Source organism: Coturnix japonica, chromosome 1 (assembly GCF_054131305.1).
Source record: "Coturnix japonica strain WE chromosome 1, WE-NBRP24, whole genome shotgun sequence".
NCBI classification, from domain to species: domain Eukaryota; kingdom Metazoa; phylum Chordata; class Aves; order Galliformes; family Phasianidae; genus Coturnix; species Coturnix japonica.
The window spans coordinates 68,568,565-68,592,436 of NC_140663.1; the positions used below are offsets into that span (position 1 = coordinate 68,568,565).

Sequence of the window (23,872 nt, forward strand, 5' to 3'; positions counted from 1 at the left end):
TAGGGCATAGCTAGGAGTACATTGCTATTTTGTTATCATTAGTTGTACAACCTCGATGGAAATTCTACAGAACAGAGGATGAAAAACATCTAAAATAAATCTTCTTTTGTGGAGATTCTTTTTTCTACCCTCCTGATAAAACAGAAGTGAGATTTGCACCTGGTGTGTATCAGCACAGATGCACTAGCCAAAACAGAGAAATGAGAACTGGTGCAGCTTGAGAATCTGGCTCCTTGCTTTCACAGCAACTTCTGTGCTGGGGCATCTCTGAGACGCCAAGGCTGTGAGTTATTTGATTTAAATATATATATATATCCCACAAGATGAAACTCCTAAAGATGTTTCAGCAGGTTACGTATCTGTTTTTGTTTGTTTGTTTGTTTGTTTTTTGTAAAATTTAGACCTAAGCATATGGAGTTATGTCCTTTCAGATGACACCAATTCCAGTATTGAGTGAAGCAACTTAATAGTTTCAGTCTTCAGTATGTTCAGATTATTACTTCATGTACACTTATTGCTGCTTTTTATAATGATGCTCATTACACAGAATAATCTCTCAAAATTGCCATGTTCACTGATGGGGGAAAGTGAAGAACTATAATGATCATGGTAAATAAAATGCAAGTGCAGCATGCAACAGATGAACTAAAACTTTATTAAAATTGGAGGGAAAAAAACAAGCTACTCTTAAGAGAAGAAATGTAGTCACTTATGCCTGTAAGTTAGAGATCAAAGCTGTGCAGAGACAAAGACAAAAAGTTTGGCAATAAATGTGTTGACAGTTCCATGGCGGGTAAGTTGCATTTGAATTGTCAGAAGAAGGTCTCTGGGCTCTGTGATTTGCCGCTGCATTACCACAATGCCACTGTGGTTGTTCACTTTTTTTGTGGTGAAAAAACCCTCCTGGTTCCCGCTGATGATGGACAGCAGTATTTTATCCCCAGGGACAGCATTGGAAGGGCCCATGCGGAAAATGTCGGTGGGTACTTGAATGTTGGTAGGAAAAGAGAGGTGATAGTAGGTTATTCTCAGAGGCAGGCTCTGGCACTCCTTATTTTCATTACAAGGCAAGCGCTCACAGCGACTGCAAGAAAAGTGAGAACACAAGACAAGAGGAAGATTAGCGTACATTCAGCAAGCGTGATAGGAAAGCAAGGGCAGTGGGGATGGGAAAAGATATGTTGACTTGCATACTGTATCCATTCTTCAGCCTGGCAGATCAGTTATTTAGCAAATGGACGTTTATTAAATAAGGATGAACTTGACTGTAGTTAGTGCTTTCGAAGGAGGGTTGCCATTTTCAGAAGTGTTGCTCTTTCTTTGCACACACAGATGGACTGGGTCTGGCACATCAGACCATACTTTTTAAGGAAAACATCAGTTTTGTATTTTTTACCTTTAAGTTTTACTATCTTGTTGATTGGATGTGTATTAAAGGAGATGATCCTAGGTGACTGGTGAGTTGGCTGTGTCCTAGTTTGGATGCCCTTTTGGGACTGGATTTTAAGACTGACCAAAGTATTCTGAAAACAACAGTGTAGGTTTAGAAGTAGAACTGTAGAAGTAGCTGGAATTTATTAGAAGAGGCATTATAGATACTGTACTGTGTACATTCATCATCTGACAGCATTCAGGAGAACATAAAAGTTGATCCCTCACTGCATGTTCAAGTGTATTTGCTTTAAAAACATACTTTCTTCCTACTCCTGAGATGGCAGAGTATTTATCTGTTCAAGATAATCAACCTAAGTAAGTCATTTTAACATACTTCTAAACAAGAACTGAAAAACTCCAACAGCCTGATGTTTCCACATATACCCTACGTGTTCAGTACACTCTTAGGCTTGCTCAAATCACAGGAATGATTCTCCTGAGTGAGGAAATATTGGTCTGCTAATGCTATCGCTGAGCACTGTATTACAGCAACAAATCCGTCTTAATAAAAAGATAAAGGCCAGCAAACATTGAACTCAGTCCTAGTGTCAGCACTGGAAATCCAGATCTTCATAAAAGGAAAAATCTCATCCTTTTCTGCTACTGAAAGAAGTAAAGTTGGATTTGAGAAATGTTTAGAATACTGCATAAAAGGAAAGATTATATGAATTTCAGATGAAAATTACGTCCACTTCATCAAACTAAATTGGTATCCAAATATCCTCTCTGATAGATAATAGAAGTAGAGGTAGACAGACAATTTAAGCTGGATGTTGACTTTGCAAAATTTCAGGAAGATCGGGTTATGAGATTTGCTCCAAATCCGCCTCACAATAGCTATGAATCAATGAAAGTATGTACAAAAATATCCAAACTTAGTACAATATTCAGTCCACAGGCTGAGATTTTGGAACCTAACATGTTTATTCATTTCTTCACAGAGGAATGCTCCAGCCAGAAAGGACACTTCTTATTCCATCGCAGTGTATTAAGAAATCTGACTGCCCATTTCATTTATTTTGTTATGACATATAAAATTAAGGTTTTATCAAGAATATCTGGTATCAAAAGAACTGTGGCTCATTATATGCAAAACAATGTGTTTTCAAAAAGAGTAGTTAAAAGCACCCTCAGTTCTTCAGTTAATGAGTTGTATGTTTTCTTTTAACATCACTTGCAAACCAGAGTACAAAGCAATTCTTTGAAGACTTAAGTGCATTTTTAATTTTATTCATATGTGTGAAGTGCAAACACAAGTCTTCACAGGATGGCCATCTAATTAAGTGTGGATTCTCTAGGAATATGATCAGGTATAGTAAGTTCTGCATTCCTTTCTGAAATGTCATTGCTAACTCCACAAAAGAGCTTTAGCAAATCATTGAGGAGGCTACTTGGTTTTGTTGAAATCACGACGGAAGCCAACACAGTTTAATTTCTTTGCTGAAATTGCGTTCTCCGTGCAGAACTTTTTGGAAGCCTGTATATGTTTATGAAAGTGCCACAACTTACTCTTGCATAAAAGTAAAATGTTTTGTGATAGCCATATTTTTCTAAAGAACAGTAACAAAAACAAAAAGAAAAAAAAAAAAGAAAAAAAAACAAAAAAACAAAACAAAACAAAAAACAAACAAACAAAAAAGCAAAATAAAACCCAAACTCCCAACTCCATAAGATTTGAAAAAGGACACTGTGCTGATTCAGAAAGGTGTATGTAGAGACAGATGTGCCTGGGGCTAGGAGTTAAGAATAATTCAAAATTCATCATCTTTTATCTTATTCTTTGGTGGTACACACTTAGACACTGCACACTTCACTCTAGGTTTAGTTAATGTGTGCTAATTGTTCCTTCAAATAACCACAAAGAAGAGATAGCAAGTATTATTGCTTTCAAGAGCCAGAGTTCATTCTGGGGTCATGCACCACAAAGGTAATAAGCAATGAGCATTTAAGTCACGGTGTATTCTCTAGACCTTATTTACATGCTACCTTTCATGGGCAGAAGGACATCATATAGCAGTGTATTCAGTAGCCTACTGCTAGTGAGTAAGCAGCCCGAGACCCTGGGTGCTCTCCCATCTCTCTGACATCTCAAGATGGATGAAGTGGCTGTGCAGTCACTACGCCTGACCACCATATGATACTGTGCCCAGCATTACTGGGCAACCTGTAGGAGAAGGGATGGGCTGGAGAAGGTAAAGGTATGCTGCCAGAGAAATGCACACCACTAGGCAGTGAGGAAGCTATAAATGCATCCTTGTAGATCTGTGCAATGAGGAGCATGGGCTAGAGAAACAAGTGTACTGTGCTACTAACTGCTTATTCCTGAATTTGTTTCTGATTATGTAGCTCACTGATATTTTTAGCACCTTTCCTACTTTCTTCTATTGTGTTTCTTTACTTATTTAAAGTACTAGCTTCAAGGAATTACAAATAGTCTGAATTTTATGTACCAAATATCAGTTACAGATAAACAAAAATAAAACTATCAGAACCAAAGAGATTTTATTCTAGAGAATGAATACCACATTTCCTACATAAGCAAATATTTTGTCTTTCTTCTGAGTTCTGAGTCTGGTATTCACATGGTACAGAGGCAATTTATTATATTGTACCAGAAGAAGTTGAGTGGTATACAACTGCTCATACATTGAAAAGAACATTTTTTAGCATGTAAATCATGCTTTGCAATTTACTTCATATAGGGAAACTATCTCAAGTTGCTGAATGACAAACAAAGTGTGAAATGCATCGCTGTAGATTTTCAGAGCTGTAACTGTCTTTTGTACCTCCTACAACATACTCCACTACAAAGGCATTCACTTATGTCTTTATCAGCAGTTTGCACTGCACCTTAAGGCCAAGATGATCCATCATTAAATCATGCACATAATGCATATCTCCACATTACATCTCTACATTTAGGTCAATTGCACAACTGTGCAGGGGAAAATGATTTTTGTCTTAGACAGACCAGAATTTAAAGATAACAAAACCAATGTATGGTTGGTTTCCACGAATGTTTCTTAATCACAGAATAAATCTGCAGACCACTTCAAGCTTAAGTGGGAAGTTGGTGCAGTTGACGTACACTCTGCATGTTCCTCCCTTCTGGAGCTGGGAATTTCAGTTTTAAGATGTAGAAGATGCAGACCCATCTCCATTTAGTTCTCAGCACTAAGCCTTTACATATTGTCCTGTTCCCTGGAACCGGCATTTGTATCAGATGACCTCTAGAAGTCTGTTCCAACCTTAAGCACTCTGTGACTCTGTGATCCTTGACTCCTTCATCTATCTTTCTCAACCAGGCTCGTTCCTCCTATCATCTTTCTTTTTCTTACTCAAACCTCTGCTATAAGGATTTTCTACGGTGCCAATTTTCCTATTCTTGCTCCATGTTCTCCTGGCTGACACCTGATACTTTCAATTTCAACCTCACAGTCCTAGTCTCATTTTTATCTCTGTGCAGCCACCCTAAACTATTTCTTGCTCTGATGGTCTGCACTCAAATTTGGCATTAATCAATCTTTACCAGCAGGGTGCTGACTCTGAACTGATTTCCATCGTTTCTTTCCCCCTTTTATCTGAATTGTTTACTCAATTTTATGTTCCATCCTTCAAGCATCTCCTAGATTAATTCTCCTCTCCTGATCACAACTTCAAATGTGGGCCTCCTTACATTCAGCTTCAGCCCTAAGTGTGCGTTTCCTTCTTAGTGAGTTGGCTTTTCCCTTACTCATATGAGAATTACCTTTCATTAAGTCTGGCTGGTAAAAGCTCAAAAGAAAGATGCTCAGGAGCTGTCAAGGTTGTCAATTCTGGGCCCAGGACAGCTAGGAGCTAACATTTCAGGGAAGGTCTGGCTGTTTCATATTGTGGGAACAGGCTAAGACAGTCTTGGTACGTCTGCATTTTAGACTGCTTTGCGGGCTGCAAGAATATTAAATCTTCTAAATGAGAATTGTTTGCTGCTAAAATAGAAAGGCCTTTCTACAGACAAGAGAATTTAAATTGCACTGAGGACAGTCGAACACAGAGAAAACTGCCACTGGAACTTAATGATCTTTGAGGTCCCTTCCAATCCAAGCCATTCTACAACTGTTATGCTGAGAAATCCCTTATCACTGAAGCATTTGAAGCAAAAGTTCAATACCTTTCAGAAATAGTCGGGTAGACCTGGTCCTATTTTGGTAGATAGGGGCTGATTAACCATCAAAGTCCTCATTTTCTAAGGCATATGAAAAAAGCTATCCGCTATTATGCAAGAAAATCTTAACTTCAAAAATTTCAGAGGCTTTTGGTAAGGATGACGAAAAGTGCAAAAGTAGTCTCCTAACAGTTTCAGGTTTCTGCTCCGAACAGTTAAATTAAATTAAAACAAAACAAAAAAAACTTCTCATGCACACGAAACAACTTGTTTCTGCCTATCTTTGTTCCTGGAAATAATTGAATTGCTTTGGAAGAAATTTGCCAAAGCCTGAACCTGCATCAAACACCTGGCATGTACAATTTCAGACGTTGGTTACATTTTGGCAACTTTCTAAGCAGTTAAAAGCAGGTAATAATAATGAGAAGAGACAGACAACCTTAGTAATACACAGACAGGTTTAAAATATGAAAATATTTCCCAATCTGGCTCAGTGCAGCATGCATATTTTTTTTTCACACACCACCATAACTGCTTCTTTATCTTTACTAGTATTTTTCTTGGCTTAAATATTACAAATGTTTGACTCCGGTGTCACATAAAGGGAATTTAATTGTTATGCAATTTGATAACAAAAAGTGTTTGGCAAGGGCAGTGCAGCAAGTCCCATTGTGAGAAGTAGTAAGTCATAATTACCCTTGGAAAAATTCCAAGCCTATGGGCTTCTAAGAAAGAAAAAAAGCAAGACAAAACCCTAAAAACACACGCAAACACACACACATACACACACACACACACACACACAAAAAAAAAAAAAACAAAAAAAAAAAAACCACCCCCCCCAAACAAACAAACAAACAAAAAAAACGACAACAACAAACAAAGCAGAGAGAATTTAAGCAAAAGTGTTATGACCTTCAAAAAGTTAAAAGTTATTACATTATGGACCACACCATGCCAGGCACTTTGCTGGTCTCCAAGGAAGCTTACGCAGGGTGTTTGCTCACAGAGCTGTGTATCTGTACATCATTCCGAGCTTTCAGCCTGTAGCTTCTGAGAATCCTGCAATTACATCACCTAATCGCAACCATCTCTGCTTTAAAGGTATTAGGTATGGAATTTTTGGATCGCTGACAACTGCTGCCTGTACATAAGAACTTTAAGGAAAAATCAGAATAAAAAAACTTTTGTTTGAAGGATTGAGACTCATTAAATTATAGATGATCAAAAGAAAATTAGGGGTATAGAGTAAAAAGTCTTATGAATTGCCAACATGATAGGAAAAGAAAATGTATTGTCTTTCTTATCATGTGCCAAGTTGGTGAAACTGGAATGTGTTCTGAATGAAAGAGAGGAAACTAGTATTGATAACAGATAGGCGTTCCAAGAAGCCAACTGTTTTGATTTTAGAGCCTTGGCACAAGGTTAGGTGAAAAAGTGATTTAGTGTCGCTATCGTGCAAAGGATAAGTTATCTATCAGCTATGTTGCCTCATATATGCAAAAAAATAAATGATTCAAGAATGTATAAAGTAGTTTGGATGTAGAAAGGGTGGTAAAGAACTATCCTAAGGAACTGATCCCCATTGCTTACAAGGTAACCCAAAATATACACCTTGATTCAGGCATGCTGAATCACTCTGGTGAACCATAAGAGTATTTGTCCACTAAACTAACCTGGACTTTTTGCAATAAGGATAATATACTTGTATTCTTTTTCATCGATTAAATGACATTTTTTGACAATACATTTAGGATCTATGTCTGTAGTTTTTGAGAGGGAGAAGCCTAATAAATCCAAGAAGATAATAACTCAAATAATTAAAATAATTAGAACTTTACTGAGCAGCTACAGGATTTGTGTCTGACTCACTGCCTAATTATAGTCTTGGCACATCAGAAGAATCTCTCCCTATTAATCTGTTTGAGTTAGGCAGAGTAAGCCATTACAGAGCTGTAACAACCCAGACAGAAAAACAATTCAGACATTCTATTACTTCCAAAAAAGATCCTTAAATTCTCAAATAGCCATTACTTTCAACATTTTCAATACATAAAAATACAGAAGAAAAAGAACCACAAACAAGATGAAAATGGAATGTGTTTATATCCATTTAACAGAATGAACTTTGTAATTCTAGGATCTCTGTAAGAGAGAAAATTTACTAATTCTGCTTAGTGGCCCACTGCAAATGTGTTTTTTTGAATTAGGTTACATGATATCTCAAATAAACAGTCCATTCATGTCATGAGACACTTCTTTTTTACTAATGTGACAAAAGTAATCTAAAATCTAATTACTACTGATGCCTTTTGAAGTACAAGCATATTGCATAAATACCTGTTTTTATATGATGAATTTCTAAAACATTCTTATCAAATACAACTGCTAAACTACTTACATGGCATTTTACAGCTTAAGGTTTAAATGGAAACTAACTCCACAAAGTCTCTCAGAGGAAGATAAGCACCAGTTTTGTTTTACAGGCAAGGTACAGAATACTCAACTTCATCTAAGGGATTATGGATATATGAACACTGTGAAGAGCAATAGCAGGCTGACAATCAGTGTGATGTATCAGCTTTCCTCTCCAGCTGATGCATACACTTACCTGGATATGGTGTACATTAGAAGAATGTTGAGCAGCATTCTAAAAAATATCTGGAGTACAGGGTGGCCATAAAGCCATGAGACAGGAGGAAAAATAGCCATCTACATCAGCCATATTGTTATGCTACTGAAATTTTGCGACTTCTCCACATTGCTAGCACTTTTGGATGGGTGTAAATGTGCTGACTGCTACCCCTACTCCCGTATCTATGTCTACTATTTTAGAAATCAGAATGCACAGACTTTCCCTGACCTAGGTTAAGAGACAGTATAAAAGATGATTCTGTCACTGGAGTGTAATAGTAAGCAAAAACCAAGGGTGAAAGAAAAGTCTGAATTTTGTAGCAGAACATAACCCTCCTAACAGACAGGGCAGCCAGAGAAAGAACATCAGTGTATGCCTCTAGAGATCATTACAATGCAAACAGCTGACACGTGGCAAATTTTATAGGGGCTGTAACAGAACTATGAGGAAGAGACCAGAGTGTGTGCAAAGTACATTGTAAGCCTACCAGTAACATACTTATCTGCCAGAATCCCTTACATATTCAGTCAGCATTAGTGTGACATAAAGGAGAGTCAGCCCAGAAGATTGTACCTTTGAAAAGAAAAGTACTTACGTATCTCCAGACTTGCGGTAATTTTCTGGACATTCCAAAGACAGACAGCGAAACCCTCCCTGGATATTAAAGCAGGTCTCATTGAAAGAGCAGTTGTGAGTTTCTGTAACACACTCATCGATATCTGCCAAACGGAACAAGAACAGTGGGTTAAATACATGCTTTTCCTGAATTTGCAGGTGCCAGATAATGAAAGTATCATATTAGGGACAACAAAATATGGGGTGCAATTAAGCACTATTACAGGATTGGGTAGCAAGGGCAGGAGAACAAAAAAGAAGAAAACTAACCTAAACAACAGGCAAGAACAAGAAAAGGAAGAGCAGCAGTGCCACTAAGTGGACAAGACCTAAATATTTGATGAAATGTCCATAGCATGATGATATTTCCTTTTGACGGTTAAACTAATTTACTTCATTTCACAGTGGGAATCTTCTTTGAGTTGGTTAGAATTCTTTAATACAGTTATAAAATTTTTACTCCATTCTATAGGAATTCTATATAAATTTTTACAGGTTCTTCTTATTTTTTTATTTTTTTATAATACAATATTAATCTCTACAGATTTCAAACTGATATTGATTACTTTGCCTATAAAGATGTAAGAAAGACTTATTTTAAAATTTAAAACCTTCTCAAAACCTTTCAGAAGCCCACAATCCCCCCACAATTAAGTCTCCATGCAGCTAAAGGGACATACCTTGGCAGTTGCGTGCATTGGGTGCCAACCTGTAACCCGTGGAGGGACAAGTACATTGAAAGCTCCCAGGAATATTAATACACCGAAAAGAACAGATATGACCTCCAGTAGGTAAAGCACATTCATCAATATCTACAAGAAGAAAACAGCATTAATTTACTATGTCTGCATCATGTTCAACCAAGAGCACACGTATGGTATTCATGTTGTGAGGTTCAAGCACTATTTCATGATTCTGGTTTGGGGGTAGAAAAAAAAATCAAATAAGGCTGGTTCGAGTCAATAAAAGGTGTCAGGAATAAATGGAGGAATGAAAATTTAAATTCAATATAAATGCCTAAGGGGCAGTCTGATTTTGTTCTGTATATGCGTAGTGACACTTCACATTGACGCATTATTGAACAACTTCACTATAGGCAGAAAGAGAAAAGTATTATCTCTATTTTTATAAAAGGTAAAATTTGATGTTTTGCCCGTGGTTTTACTGTCTAGTAAATCCTAGACATCTGACTTGTGTTTTCAAGAACTTGTCATCTGAGTGCCAACCACATCTTCCTAGTATTTGAGCAAAGCCTACTTAAACATTTGTTCAGAGCAAGCCACAAAAAGAAGATACATAAAATACTGTATAGTAATATGATGTAGTACACACACATCTGTATCTTCACTTCCTGAAGACAAGAAATTCTGTTAGTTGACTGGAAAAAAAACCAAAACAATACAAACAAAACCCAACACATTTCCAATAAGACAGAAGAGTATGCAAAGATACAGTTCACCGTAAACAACAAAACGATACCTTTCAAGCACAGGTATTTTTAGACTAAGACATGAATGGGAGATCTTCATTAAATACAGTTTCAGTGTTTCACAGGAAAATACCAAGAAGAATCAGATGTTAAAATGCAACAGTTAAGACTGTATGGAATTCTTTATGTGTGATTTGGTGCGAACAATAAATGCTAACTCATCCTTTATCTGCAAAGACAGTTCTTACCTTCACATGAAATTCCATCTATGTCACTAAGTTGAAAGCCACGTCGGCAGTAACACTGATAAGAGCCATACACATTGGCACACTCTTGACTACAGGGGCTGCTCTCACACTCATTTAAATCTGAAACGCAAAATTAAATATGTGAAACTCAAATTTCTTGATATATTTGTCACTCCTGTTACAGGACTGAAGCACGAATTTGAAAAAATAACTGGAAGTATTGGGCTTTGGAAGCATCACTCTCAACAAGGTCTGGCAGTATAAGCTACTATGTGCTATCTGTTTCCCACTGTCCTTTAAGGCATGTGACTTGGAGGGAATCATTAGTAACACACTCACATTTTTACTTCTGGGTATTAGCAAGGCTGGTTGTGAAGAACAGGTCACAACATCCAGCCAAGAAGTAATATATTGGAACTGTGGACTGCAGTGGCTTTGATTAATCATAACAGCCTTCATGTTATCAAAGGCACCAAATGGGTTATTTAACATGCTATTCCAATGCAGCCTTATCAGCTAAAATTAAACAAAAATAGCTGAACAACGGCAGTTACATCTCATACAACATGGTCAGTACATATGACAGCAGTACCTTCACATGACCTGCCATCAGATGAAAGTTTGAATCCCATGGTACAAGTGCAGTAGTAGGAACCAGGAGTATTTTCACACTTGTGAGCACAAAGGCGGCCTGGATAGCGTCTGCATTCATTGATATCTGCAATGATAAATATATACAGAGATCTGTGGATTGTCTGGCATCCCTACAGTAGTATTCTGGATGAGAATGTGGTCTTGAGTTTGATTTTTATTTTCCAGATGCAAATTTTCTTGATAGAAAGAGAAAGATTTGCTCAAAATACTCATTTAGAAGAATCTCAGTGCACAACTGAATTAACTGTATAAAGAAGAAAGTCACTTTGATCTTTCAAAGGAATGTTTTGCTGTAAGTGCATGTTAAAATATCACAGAAAACAATTACATGCACTCTCATAATCTTAGCTTCTAACAATGTAATCGAGTACATGTTGACAATACTAATACATCTCCCTTTAAAGTATCAGTATCTTTATAGTGTGCTATTAGATTTATATAAGCAATATAGCGGTCGATTTTACTTTCAGATGAAAAAGATTCTGCAGAGAGCAATAATGTATTTTACTCAGGTTCATTTTTTATAATGCCGTTGTTAATAGGCGCAACTTACCTATACAAGTTCTACTGATGACATCAAAAGAGTACCCAGCCTTGCACTCACAGCGGTAATTGCCTGGTCCATTTATACAAACATGTCCTTCACCACATGGCTGATTAGAAGATGAGCATTCATCCACATCTTAAAAAAGAGAAGTGATTGGAAGTATAATTATGAGCATGCAAGTTGAGAAAACAGCAAAACGTTAACCCTTAGTTCAGATGCATATTTGTGTGCCCTTTTCATCTAAAAAACAAGGTATAAATTCTTGCTGCCTTACAAGCATGCCACAAGCTTCCTTCAGTGGTACTTGTAAAGTGTTCTGAAATAGAAAGGCTTTGATCAAACTACTGACTGCTGTAAGATCACAGTAATAAATGCAAACTTTGAAATAATTAAAAACACACGCATAACACCTCTCTGAAAAAGCCACTTTAGCTAAATGCCAGATCAAGGCATGTATGCCTTTCAGCTGTATTTGACTATCTTTTGAGAGACACTAAGTGGCAGATGGGCCACTGATAATGCCATTTTGCAGGGGTTACCATCACTTTAATTCTTCTTTGCATATAGAGTTTTATGAATTATTTGAAGGGCAGAGAGGATCTTTGCCACTGTTTATATGCTGGGACATAAACAGGTTAAAAATTGATTGTAGAAACAAGACTTTGGGTAGACTTCAAGAAACAGGCTGATATAATCAGGTGTGTTCCATTTTCTTTCAACTGTTTTATTCTTCAGAACTGTTACTTACCTACACATCTTGTTCCATCTTCATTGAGATGATAACCTCGGCCACAGCTGGGTGAGATTCGCTGACAGGTATATGAGCCATCAGTGTTGATACATATCTGACCAGCTGGACACGGCATGTTGGTGCTCAAGCATTCATTGATATCTGCAAGAGCACAGCAAGTTAATGTAATAATCTGCTGCCTGAACATGTTTCTTACATCCTTCATGGTCTGAAAGGCTCTACTCATGGAAAAGCACAAATTTATGTAATTTGGCCTATGGGATTAAGACTGGGAGAGGTATGAAAAAGCAGTGGAAATCGGTTATAGAATTTGTACTAATTTAAAAACCTCTGAAAGTCTCCCCCAAAAGCACAATGATCAAGAACTCAGTTAATTATCTCAACTGGGTACTCACCATAGAAACTTTGCCTTGTCTCATAATAGGCTCTTTGCCTTGTCTCACAATAGGCTATCCATAGAAACATGTAAGAACTTTAAGAGCTCTTCTATGTATTCAAAAGACTATGCATCCCTCCACTATTTATCTTTTTACAAACTACACATCATATCAGTTCGTGACACAGATACTCTTTGTCTATTAAAAATAAAGCTAAAAAGTAAAAACCCAAAATATGTAATGAGATGAAACTAATCTACATTAGAGTGTGATCTAGTGCAATGTACATAACTAGAAAAACAGGGAACTTGCTGTTAACCATGGTTAGCAACATGCTATTCGTTTGGGGAAAAGGAGTTTCAGACTGAGAAATCAGTGACTACAGGAGACAGCCTTCATAAAAATTGAAATGTTATTGTATCTGCAATCTGGAGGTCTGTAGGAGCAGTCACTGCTTGCGAATGTATGAGCCTGTTTCACAACCTTCAGCAATGTACAGCTTCGTGTGTGTACTTAGCCTAAAATTTTTCTGCCTATATCACTGAGACATGACATAATTTTGTACTGTGGCATTGCTAACTGCTGAAGAGTTACTGTTTTCCAGTTGGGATGGTATTAAGCAAAGTATTCCTTTGCTGGAAAGGCAGTAAATTTTTCATACATTTTCCCTCCTACATCCACATAGAGCAGCCTTTGATTCATATATTGTAAAATCCACCTGTAAAATTGTTTTGGTGATTATTTTATTTTAGGGGACATAACTATTACTGCTGCAAATTGGTGTGGCTTTACTAATGTCAGTGCGGGAATGCTAACTCCTACAGCCATGGATCTAGTGCTAGCTATGGCAGACGTAAACCCTCAAAGAGTTTATTGTGCACAGTCATCAGCTTCATTTTAAAAGCTTCAATTTTGTTTTCAGCATCAGTGTTGCCAGTGTCGGATTTCAGCGCTGCAGAGTATGAGATGGTCAGGAGAACATGGGACTGACAATGAGCTAGAACTGGCAGCTGCTGCTGCTCAGCCAGTTCCACAAGTTTAAAACATGCTTTGCCGCTGGGGTAATTTAGTTAGGTTGAGACTTGAAAATAATACTTAAGGGGGTAACTGATAGATTGGTAGATCACATGAGACAATTTCATTTGGAGCCTGCTGGAAAGTAGTAATTGTATTGTATTTACAGAAAGGTTCTAATTCTATATTGTAGAAGTCTCACAATACTTTGACAGGTCTTGGAAACAAGGCATTAGCACAACAGTTCATAAGCAGTCTTTAAAATAAAACTTTTCTCTACAGTGTATTATAACTGGACCATCACTTGTACACAGTAAGATCCTTCATAAGCCATAACTAAAGGGGAATAGGACTACTAAGTCCTGTATATATATGCCTGTATAACTTCTGCATGCTAGTATAGATGAAGTTGTTACAGAGGACATCAAAATTTACAGTTTTTGTACTAAACTCTAGCTAAAATCTTTTGGATGGTGGGAGATCAAACATATCACTTCTTTTTTTCCTGATTTTTCTTCTCCAGATAAAAAAAGAAAAAACAACAAAAACCCAAAGACTTAACAAAAATTCAAACACAGCCACATAATTTAAGTACTTAAATCTCATAGATTCAATAATTAAGTTGTATTCAGAAGTTTTTTGTTTGTTTGTTTGTTTGTTTTCCCATAAATGTTACCTGCAGGACCAACCTCTATCTTTAAAAAGAGAAAAAACACATAATAGAAAAATACATACATGCATGAAAAATGACTTGAGAAGCTCAGAACTTACCCAATGAAGCTATAATTTATTTCTTAAGCAGCACTTAAGCATTCGCTGAGATAAGAGTATATCTTACCAATACAGTTGCCTAGAGCATCTTGTATAAACCCATTCATGCACTGTAGCTTGGGTCGGCAACGGAAAGATCCTGGAGTATTCTGACAGATAAAATCGGGGGGGCAGTTATGAGTACCAGTCTCACATTCGTCAATATCTGGTACATCACAAAAAAAATTTGTTAGGAGGTTGACAAACATTTTCAACACATTTAAAACACAGCACAGAATTTAAAATGTCAGACAGGTTAAAGCCATAGCATATCTCATGCAATTCAGCGCAATGAACCATAATCAATCTGAACTGTTGCCTAAAACAGAATCTCGGGAAAAAAGCATATACGTGTGTGTATGAGTTTAGTATAACATTGCATACTCTCACAACTATAAGGTTCAAAATTACTACAGTGTATCTGAAGCACCATGTTCAGCAGTGTTCCATCTTGTTTCAGCACTGTGCTTACGCACAGGCTAAACTTTGAAGTCAGTGCAACTTAATTACACGTCCAAGAGTTAATTTTAACATTAGACTCAATGTAGACCTTGTTCATTTCTTTCAAAAGGAAATTAGTTGGCCTTGAATCCCATCCATATTAAGGTCTCCTTAAATTATTCTGCTTTAAAATGCATATGATTTCTGCTTACTTTTATAGTCCACTCTACTTCATCATAGAAAACAAATATTTGTGAATAAATTATTATTCAGACAAAACAGATAAGGGTTAACAAGGCTTTGTCCAGGAATGAAACCTAGTCTGCATGCAAATAACTAAAATCTTATGTTTGCGACCTTGCAGTGGGAAGAAATCTCCTTAAATTATCAAAATGAAGGCAATCCTGAGCTATAGGATGCCTAATCTTTCCCATCAATGCAGTGGACAAAACAAGAGAGATAAACTGTTAAATCTTGTGAGATTAAGAAAATAATTATGGAGCCTGCTTTAAATTTTTGATGGTTTAATGCTGATGTGGGGTAAATCAGCAGTGTTTTACATGTTGCTCAATTCAGTAATGATACAAGTATTAGTATTTTACATGTCATTTTATGAGGCTTTTAAAAACTATATACTAAGATCATTCCTCTTCCATTTTCATTACTATTAGCATAATGTTAATCATTAACATTATTAACATATCCTATCCAGATAGGAAATTTCTAAAGCTAATGGCATGCATAATTTAATGGCTGTACTCCCACTTTCAGAGAAATATTGTTAATACTTGCTGGTAAGCAATTTATTGGCCTAAAACTGATGTAATTTAAATCAGTAGAAATTTTATTTGAAAGGGAGCAAAGTTAGATCATAATACTTTGAAAATTATCATCTGCATATTTTCTGGGTTTTCTGTTGGAGTTTGTTCATCAGGTCTTTTTATTTCTGTTCTCACATATCCCCCTACTCTAATACACTTCACTGATCAGTTCCTATAATAAAACCTTACCCAGAATTCTGGCAAAGTTCACTTACTCAATGCAATAAAATTACAGTCTGTTTTAAACAGTTCTAAGCTCTGCAGGAACGTACTTCTTTATGGTGAAAATCAGTTCTACAATAAATAGAGTTTGCTGCTAATTTGTATCTCTGCAAAGGTAGCATGGATTTACATAACTGTGTATTTTGAGTTAGACAAAACTTGGAATCAGTCATTTATCGAATAAATACAAAAGCCTATTGCCCCCTCCCCCTTTTATTTCATTTTTTTTCCTCAAACATAGCTAGTCAACAACACTAGTTTTAACCTTTTTGTTTGTTGTTTTTTCAAGTTTTACATTCTTAATAACACTGTGCTTAAGAACAGAATCCCTCGGTAACAAACTTCCTGAGGACAAATGCTGCATCTGCCTTAGCATTTTAAAACTGAAAAACTTAGTCACTCTTTCTTTCTTTTTACACAAGTCTGGGAGATTTCAGTTTCTCTGCCCAGGACATACCTTTGCAACGACTGTCATCAGTTAGCTCATAACCAGTTCCACAGCTGGTGTCCCGCTGACAACGAAAAGATCCCAACGTATTGACACAAGTTTGTCCAATCCCACAGCTGTGTGTCCCAGTGATACACTCGTTAATATCTAGAACATGCAAAACGAGAGACAAACAAAAAGAAAAGGGAAAAAAAAAAAAGAGAGAGAGTAAATTAAAAAATAAATAAATAAAAAATCCCTGAGAAAAGGTTAGGTTAAAGGATAGTTGTGGGCATACCTTCAAGCAGCTTCAAACAGTCATTATTCTGAGCATAAGGATACAAACTCACAAGCTCACAACATGTCTGCTTGTCTATGTTCTCAAGAGTGTTAAAGACAATTTGATCCCACAGTTAACAGGACCAACAACTGCTGGCTCACTGTATTTAAGAATGGAAATAAATTGTACTAAATGAGAGCAAAGGACCAACAACTATCCATGTGGCTGTTTCTAGTAGGAGACAACTAGAGTGACTTCATGAATGAGGCTAACTTTCAGAAACATTTACTTTGCTCTGAATTCCACCCATGCATGGCCTAGGGACTGCTCAACCCACAGACTGCAATTCTTCACATTCTACTTTCTAGCTACTGAAAAACATTTATTTTGGAATTTTTTCATTTTCTCTTGGAATCTATGAGAGTATTTGGCACCCATAGGTGTCAAATGTAAAAGTTCTTCCTTTTTATATTTCACACTGGGCTAGTGTTAATCTGATCAATCATCAGTATCTAATTTATAACTCTGAATTTTGTATCAGGTCTACTTACTAAGCTTTCATCTTCAGTCAATGAGAGAAAAAGGCACTCCTGATGAGTACCACCTTTTACTATTGAATAGCTCAAGTATTCCCTATGATTAACAACATCAACAACTTTCAAACTTCCTGTCAGCAGGCTGAACAATTCTACTCTATTTCATCTGTTATATTATTTACTATATACTACAGTAAAAGAAAGCATGATTTTGTTTGTTTTACTCACAATAAAAATCTCAACATCTCCTTGGTCTTTTCTACTCTGAATTCTCCACTTGCTCTATTGATCTACCATTCCACCTTCAAACTAATTCCAACTTTCTATTTAAACAAACTTTTTAAGATCTCACACCCTTCCCCACCTGGGATAAGTGTATGTAAGAATATTATGATATCTTCTGACTGACTTTTACAATAAACATGTTGATAATCACCAAGGAAATATTTTTTAGTTTTTTTACCTTCACAGTTGACACCATCTGGTTGAAGCTGATATCCAACAAAGCACGAGCAGACATAACTGGATCCTGTGTCTCTGCACTGCTGAGAGCAGGGACCACCACCTAATTAGATTTTAAGAAGTCTTATAAAATTAGAAGGCCTAATATAGGGACTGAATCAAACCACTGATTTACAGGTTGCTTACTGATTTATTCTAAAAGTAACTAGACATGCACATATATAAAAGAAGGAAAGGGCTGAACACAGGAGGAAGTGTTTGAAATTACTGATTCCTTTTATCAACAAAGAATACAAGGAGGAAGTAAATTAAACAGTTGCTCATAACTCATCATTTTTAGAACACAAAGTGAAAATGCTGGGAGCTCAGATGCCTCCACAAAGAATGTGGAAAAGAGCTAGGTTTGTTCTGGTGACAGAGAGGACACTATAAAATTTACACAAAATTTGGCTTATCTGATCTTGTTCAGAAATAAATTAGTCACATAATTGTAGGAGTTGGAAGGGGCCTCTGCGAATAATTTAGTCTTATGCCCCAGTTTGTGCCCGTTGCCCCATCCTCTCCCTCCTTCCTTCCCCCCCTCCCCCCCCTTTTCTTTTCTCTGTTGCTAGGCACCATTGAAAAGAGCCTGGCCTCATCTACTTGATTTAGATATTTATGAGCATTGATCCTTTCTCAGAGTTCTCCAGGGTGAAAAGTCCCAGGTCTTTCAGCCTTTCCTCATAAGGAAAATGCACCAGGTTCTTGATCATCTTTAGTGCCCTCTGCTGGACTATCCTTGGAATTTCCCTGTCTTTCTTGAACTGAAGAATCCTGAACTGGACACAGATGTGGCTTTGCGAGGGCAGAGTAGACAGGGAGGAGAACTTCTCTCAGCCTGCTGGTGACTCTCATTTTAATGCATCCCAGGATACCATTGGCCTTCCTGGCCACAAGAACAAACTCACTGCTGGCTCACAGTCAACCTGTTGTCCGCCAGGACACCTAGGTTCTCTGCACAGCTCACAACAGCAGGTCAGACTCTAACCTGTACTGATGTTTGCAATTATTCCCCCAATGTGTAGGACTCTGCACTTGCTCTTGTTGTACCTCATAAAGTTCCTTCCCACTTGACTCTCCAGCCTGCCCAGATTTGTGGTGTGTCAACCACTCTTCCCAGCAAACTTGCTGAGGATGCATTCTATCCATTAATTTTGATAACTGATGAAGATGACGAACAAGACCAGACCCAGGAGCAACCCTTGTGGACCACCAGTAGCTACAGGCCTAAAATCAGACTCTGTTACTGATCACAACCCTCCGAGCTCTGCCAGTCAGCCAGTTCTCAACCCACCACACTGGCTATGCCTCTATCTCACACTTCCTAAGCTTACTTACAAGGAAGTTGTAAGAGACAGTGTCAAAAATCTTGCTGAAGTCAAGGTATACAACATTCACTGCTGTCCCCTCATCTACCCAGCTGGTCACAACATCATGGAAGTCAGTCATGATTTTCCCTTGGTGAATCCATGCTGACTACTCTTGATAACCTCCTTTTCTTCCACTTGCTTGGAGATGACATCCAGAATAAGCTGTTCCATCATCTTCCTAGTGATGGAGATAAGGCACCTCTCACATTCCTCATGACCTTTCAAGAGAGCAGCCTGGCAATCACTTCTGCCAGCTCCCTCAGTATTCATAGGCGCATCCAATGAGGGCCCCTGGATCTGTGTGTGTAGAGTTTGCCTAGATGATTTCTAACCAGATACTCCTCAACCAAGGAGAAGTCTTTCTTTCCCCAGACACTCTTTCTTATCTCCAGGGTTTGGGATTCTCTAAGGACAGTCTCAGCAGTACGGACTGAAACAAAGAAGGTGTTCAGAGGTCAAAATTGGCTCTCCTGAAATCCAGGGTTGCAATCCTACTTATTGCCTCTCCTATAAAAAACCTAAACTCCAGTATCTGATGATTGTTGCATCCAAGGCTGTCCCCAACCTTTACATTCCTAACCAATCCTTCCTTGTTTTAAAGAGCAATGTCTAGCAGCACACATCTCCTCATTGGCTCCTCCACAACCTGCATTAGAAGGTTATCTTCCACACACTGCAGGAAAGTGCTGGACTGTGTGTGCCTGGACGTATTGTTTTTCCAGCAAATACCAGTGTGACTGAAGTCCCCCATGAGAACAAATGCCTCTGATCATGAGGCTACTTTCAGCTGTCTGTTGAAGGCCAGCTTCTTCCACCTGATCAGGCAACCTGAAGTAAACACCTATAACGATATCACCCACAATAGCCTGCCACTTAATTCTTATCCATTCTCCACTCATTCAACATAAATAGGGATACATTCCAGTTGTCCTCTCACATAAGAAGCAACTCTACCACTGTCTTGCGGGTTTGTCTTTCCTAAAATGTACCTAGCCATCCATGACATTTCAGTCACACAAGCTGTCCCACCATGCTTATGTAATCACAATGAAATTATAGCCCTGTGATCACACAGAGATCTCTAATTCTTCCTGTTTATTTCCAGTCGCATTGATACACAGGCACATCAGAGAAGAAAACAGTCTAGGATGCATGTTTCCCTAGAGGGATGCAAGCGATCCTCCATAGCTGTACAAACCCTTGAGGTAGCTGGCCTTCTGGCTCATGTCACAGGATGCTGCTATGGAAAATTTGTCACTGTTTTGGTTGGCCTGGCTGACTCCCAGTTGGTAGCAGTGGCATGAGCACAGTCATTTTGGACCCCACATTCCAAGCCCTTCAGATTAAAGCCCACTTCACTAAGTCAGCCAGCCTACTGCCAAAAATTGCCCTGCCTCTTCTAGACAAGTGGATCCTACACCCCCCTAACAGGTTATAATCTTCATAGAAAGCCTTACTGTCATAAAACTCAAAACTCTCATGCCAGCATCAACCACTTAGCCAGGAGTGGATAGGACTTGATGTACAGTATATATCTATTTCTGGCTTCCCTCTTTCCTCCAACTGGAAAAAATGAAGAGCTGGGCATCAGTGTTCTTCATTTGTATTCCTGTGGCTTTACAATCTTCTTTGCTTCTGCCCATGTTCTGGATTGCAGTGCAAGTCCAAAGGAAAGAGTAATAGTGGATAGTAGTCTGTGCTCTTGATAAGGTGCAAAACTCTTGGCAGCATCCCTGATCTTGGCTCCTGGGAGGCAGCAGACTTCCTGAGACTCCCTGTCAGGCCAGCAGAGGGAAGCTTCAGTGCCTTTTAACAGGGAGTTATCCACTATAAACACACAGAGTTTCTTTTTACGATATACGCTGCAAGCAGCAGGTATGGTTTCTTCTTGCAGGTCCTGGTCATTGGTATCATGACTGTCTGTAGCTGCAAAAGCTTCATATCTGAAGTTGGAGGGTAGGGACTGAAGCAGAGACCTATTTTTGTGGGTCACCAGGGACCAAGGTACCTATCCTTTCGATATTCTCAGAACAGAAAAAGGGTTACATACTTCCAACTATATTGTTTTAACAATATTGATGATATTCATACAGACTCTCACTACAAGTCTATCTTCTTTTGGTTTTCAAGAGAATGTCTGGATAGGCATTAAACAAAAAGTTTGAGACAACACAACCAATGTGGGCAAACGCAGCTATCATAAATAAAACTTTCAAGTGAATTAAAGAAAACAAATTTTAAAACTTTCACAGTTTCTAATGAGAGGCATTAACAGAAAACAGGAAAATAGTTTTTCAGACAAAGCACTGGCAAAGGCAATGACACTACATGGAATAGTCTTGAGCTGAGATGGCCAGCAACTGCTTTTTGAACCTCTGCTAATAATGCGGGCTCCAGTTAAGCAATGTAAAATCTGTTGTTGAGATGGTGAAATAATATAATTTATTTCCTCATGTGTCATGACAGTGCTCCAAAACAAACTATTGGAAGTTCTACTTCTTAAGAAATTTAAGTTTCCCTCTGGTGAAGCTTGGAAAATCACAAGTAATTTTAGCTTGCCAAGTTTATCAGAAAATATACTGCAGACAGAAACTCTCATTTGTAATTAGTCACAACAATATATCTCTTGAAGACAGTTGATTAACTGACAAAGGCAACAACTGACTACGTAAAGAAATAATGCTAGGAAAATATGTAACACATTTTTTATGTCATCTCTTGTACATCACTGGCAGCTAGAGACGAGTTAGTGCTAGTGTTGGCTTTGACTAGCTAATGACCTAATACACATTTCCAACCTCTCTAGAATTTAATAGCAATCCAACATGCAGCACAGTAAATCATCTCTCAACTGGAATTGAAGTCCATTAAATTGATTTTAACCTAAATACATTACTTAGTTCTGAAATGCTTGTAGAACATAATACATCACTGCTGTTTTAAGTTTATAGACATATAAATCACATGTGACAAGCAGTAAATCAGAATACTTAGCAGAACAATAACCCAACAACATATTCTTCCCATGAGACAGAACTGTTCAATTAATGAGGACACTAGACAGTTTTCTTCCTTTTTTTTTCAAGAGATGCATCTCAAAAGGAAACAAGTCCCATTTTATATCCAATCATTCTGATCATCCCAATAGAACTCACATATGTAATATAGCATTCACGTAGTCTTAAGAATCCAGAGTTCTTCATGCATTCAGTAAATAACACAACAGAAGTATTATCAACTAGAAATTAAATGAAAGTTAAATGTATTGTTCAAGCTTCAGCTGGTTAAGATTTAACTTCACCATGATAGATAATGTCTCCCTTTAGAACAACTGAGGCATCCCATAATGCTTTACTATTTCTTCAAAAGGATTCTGATTCTGTTATTTTTACTCAAAACTAGCTTAAGCAAAAGGTTTTGACTAATCACTACATCTAAGTCTGCTAAACTTTATTGGAGGCAATCACAAAAGACCTGGCTAACAGGACTAGTCATGTGACTTACCTCTGCAGCCATCATGCAGATAAGGATCTTCTTGGTCTAGTTCCTCCTTTGAAATTTCAACTAAAAAGAGGAGAGAGAGGCATTAGAAGAGAAAGCATTTTTCTTCTAACAGTAAAAAGCTGCCTGCTTGGGATGGGGTTCAGACCAGAGCTTTGGGATACAACAGGACAAAATTAAAGAGCATTATTTACATATTTTACAGCTATTTCATACTTAAATTTGACATTCAAATGCATATGCCCATGGGGTATTTTCCATCTGACCGATTCAGTATGAAAGTCATGCTGTGATCATAGATTATATATGGGCTGAGATTTTCAAATGCAGGTTCTTACCATTAGGCTTCTAACCAGAGCTTAACCTGATTTTCATAAAACATGTTGTTGAGGCATGCTTGGTTTCCACTGACTTTCCAGTAGCTTGGGGTACTTACAGTTTTAATGAAAATCAGATTAACCTCAGTTATTTATTTAGACTCCATTCCAAAAAAACTCCACACCCAACATTTGGGAACCTAATTATAGCATTCTTCCAACTATACTTCATGATCAGCAATACGTTAGCCTCATACATGTGTCCTGAGAGTTATTTCACTCTACATGAAAGGCACAAAAGGGCTGGATACATACACTCTCCGAATCCCCATCTTTGGCCAAAGAATTAGCTAATGGACTTCCCCAATCCCCACTGATTTGAATACTTTGGGAATGGGAGTACTTGTCCATGTGCCTTTCAACCCATGGTCACTTACAAGAAAATACTACATCATGGATGTGGAAGTAAGTTTGTGTGCACAAGGCTGAGTTGGTACACAGACCCCTCAGGCCATAATGGTACATTTTGGTCACACAGAAACTACTGTAAATATTTTGCTCAAGTCTGGTCTGACTTGATAGAGTACTTCTGGGACACAGCATCAGAGATTTCTCTTCATGTGACCAAGAAGGTATCATACATGTAGTCACTCTGTCTTATCGTTTGCAGCATAACCCCTGTGTGCCTTGCTATTGCACAACAAAAACACAAGGTGCTGTATTACAAAATCAAAGAGAGGTGTCCACTCACGTTGTTTGCTCTGCCTTTTTTAGGCATAGATTCTTTGACTTACGGGA

At 37.7% G+C, this 23,872-nt stretch overlaps 1 protein-coding gene across 4 annotated transcripts in view; it reads right to left on the reverse strand.

The window, feature by feature from the left end:
- FBLN1 (fibulin 1) overlaps positions 1–23,872 on the reverse strand; it is an 80,355-nt gene that overhangs the window by 27,493 nt on the left and 28,990 nt on the right. For 2 of the 4 annotated variants that reach the window (XM_015870512.2, XM_085522822.1), the window contains exons 5-15: positions 22,761–22,820; positions 17,849–17,950; positions 16,600–16,737; positions 14,687–14,824; positions 12,455–12,598; positions 11,713–11,841; positions 11,098–11,223; positions 10,506–10,625; positions 9,509–9,640; positions 8,809–8,932; positions 636–1,084 (exon numbers count right to left, since the gene is read on the reverse strand). In XM_015870512.2, the coding sequence (XP_015725998.1) occupies positions 730–1,084; positions 8,809–8,932; positions 9,509–9,640; positions 10,506–10,625; positions 11,098–11,223; positions 11,713–11,841; positions 12,455–12,598; positions 14,687–14,824; positions 16,600–16,737; positions 17,849–17,950; positions 22,761–22,820 (1,568 nt within the window). In that variant the 3' untranslated portion in view covers positions 636–729. Of the gene's footprint in view, positions 1–635; positions 1,085–8,808; positions 8,933–9,508; positions 9,641–10,505; positions 10,626–11,097; positions 11,224–11,712; positions 11,842–12,454; positions 12,599–14,686; positions 14,825–16,599; positions 16,738–17,848; positions 17,951–22,760; positions 22,821–23,872 lie in introns of those variants that run through there. The other 2 variants (XM_015870504.2, XM_032446523.2) reach the window with 1 other exon arrangement.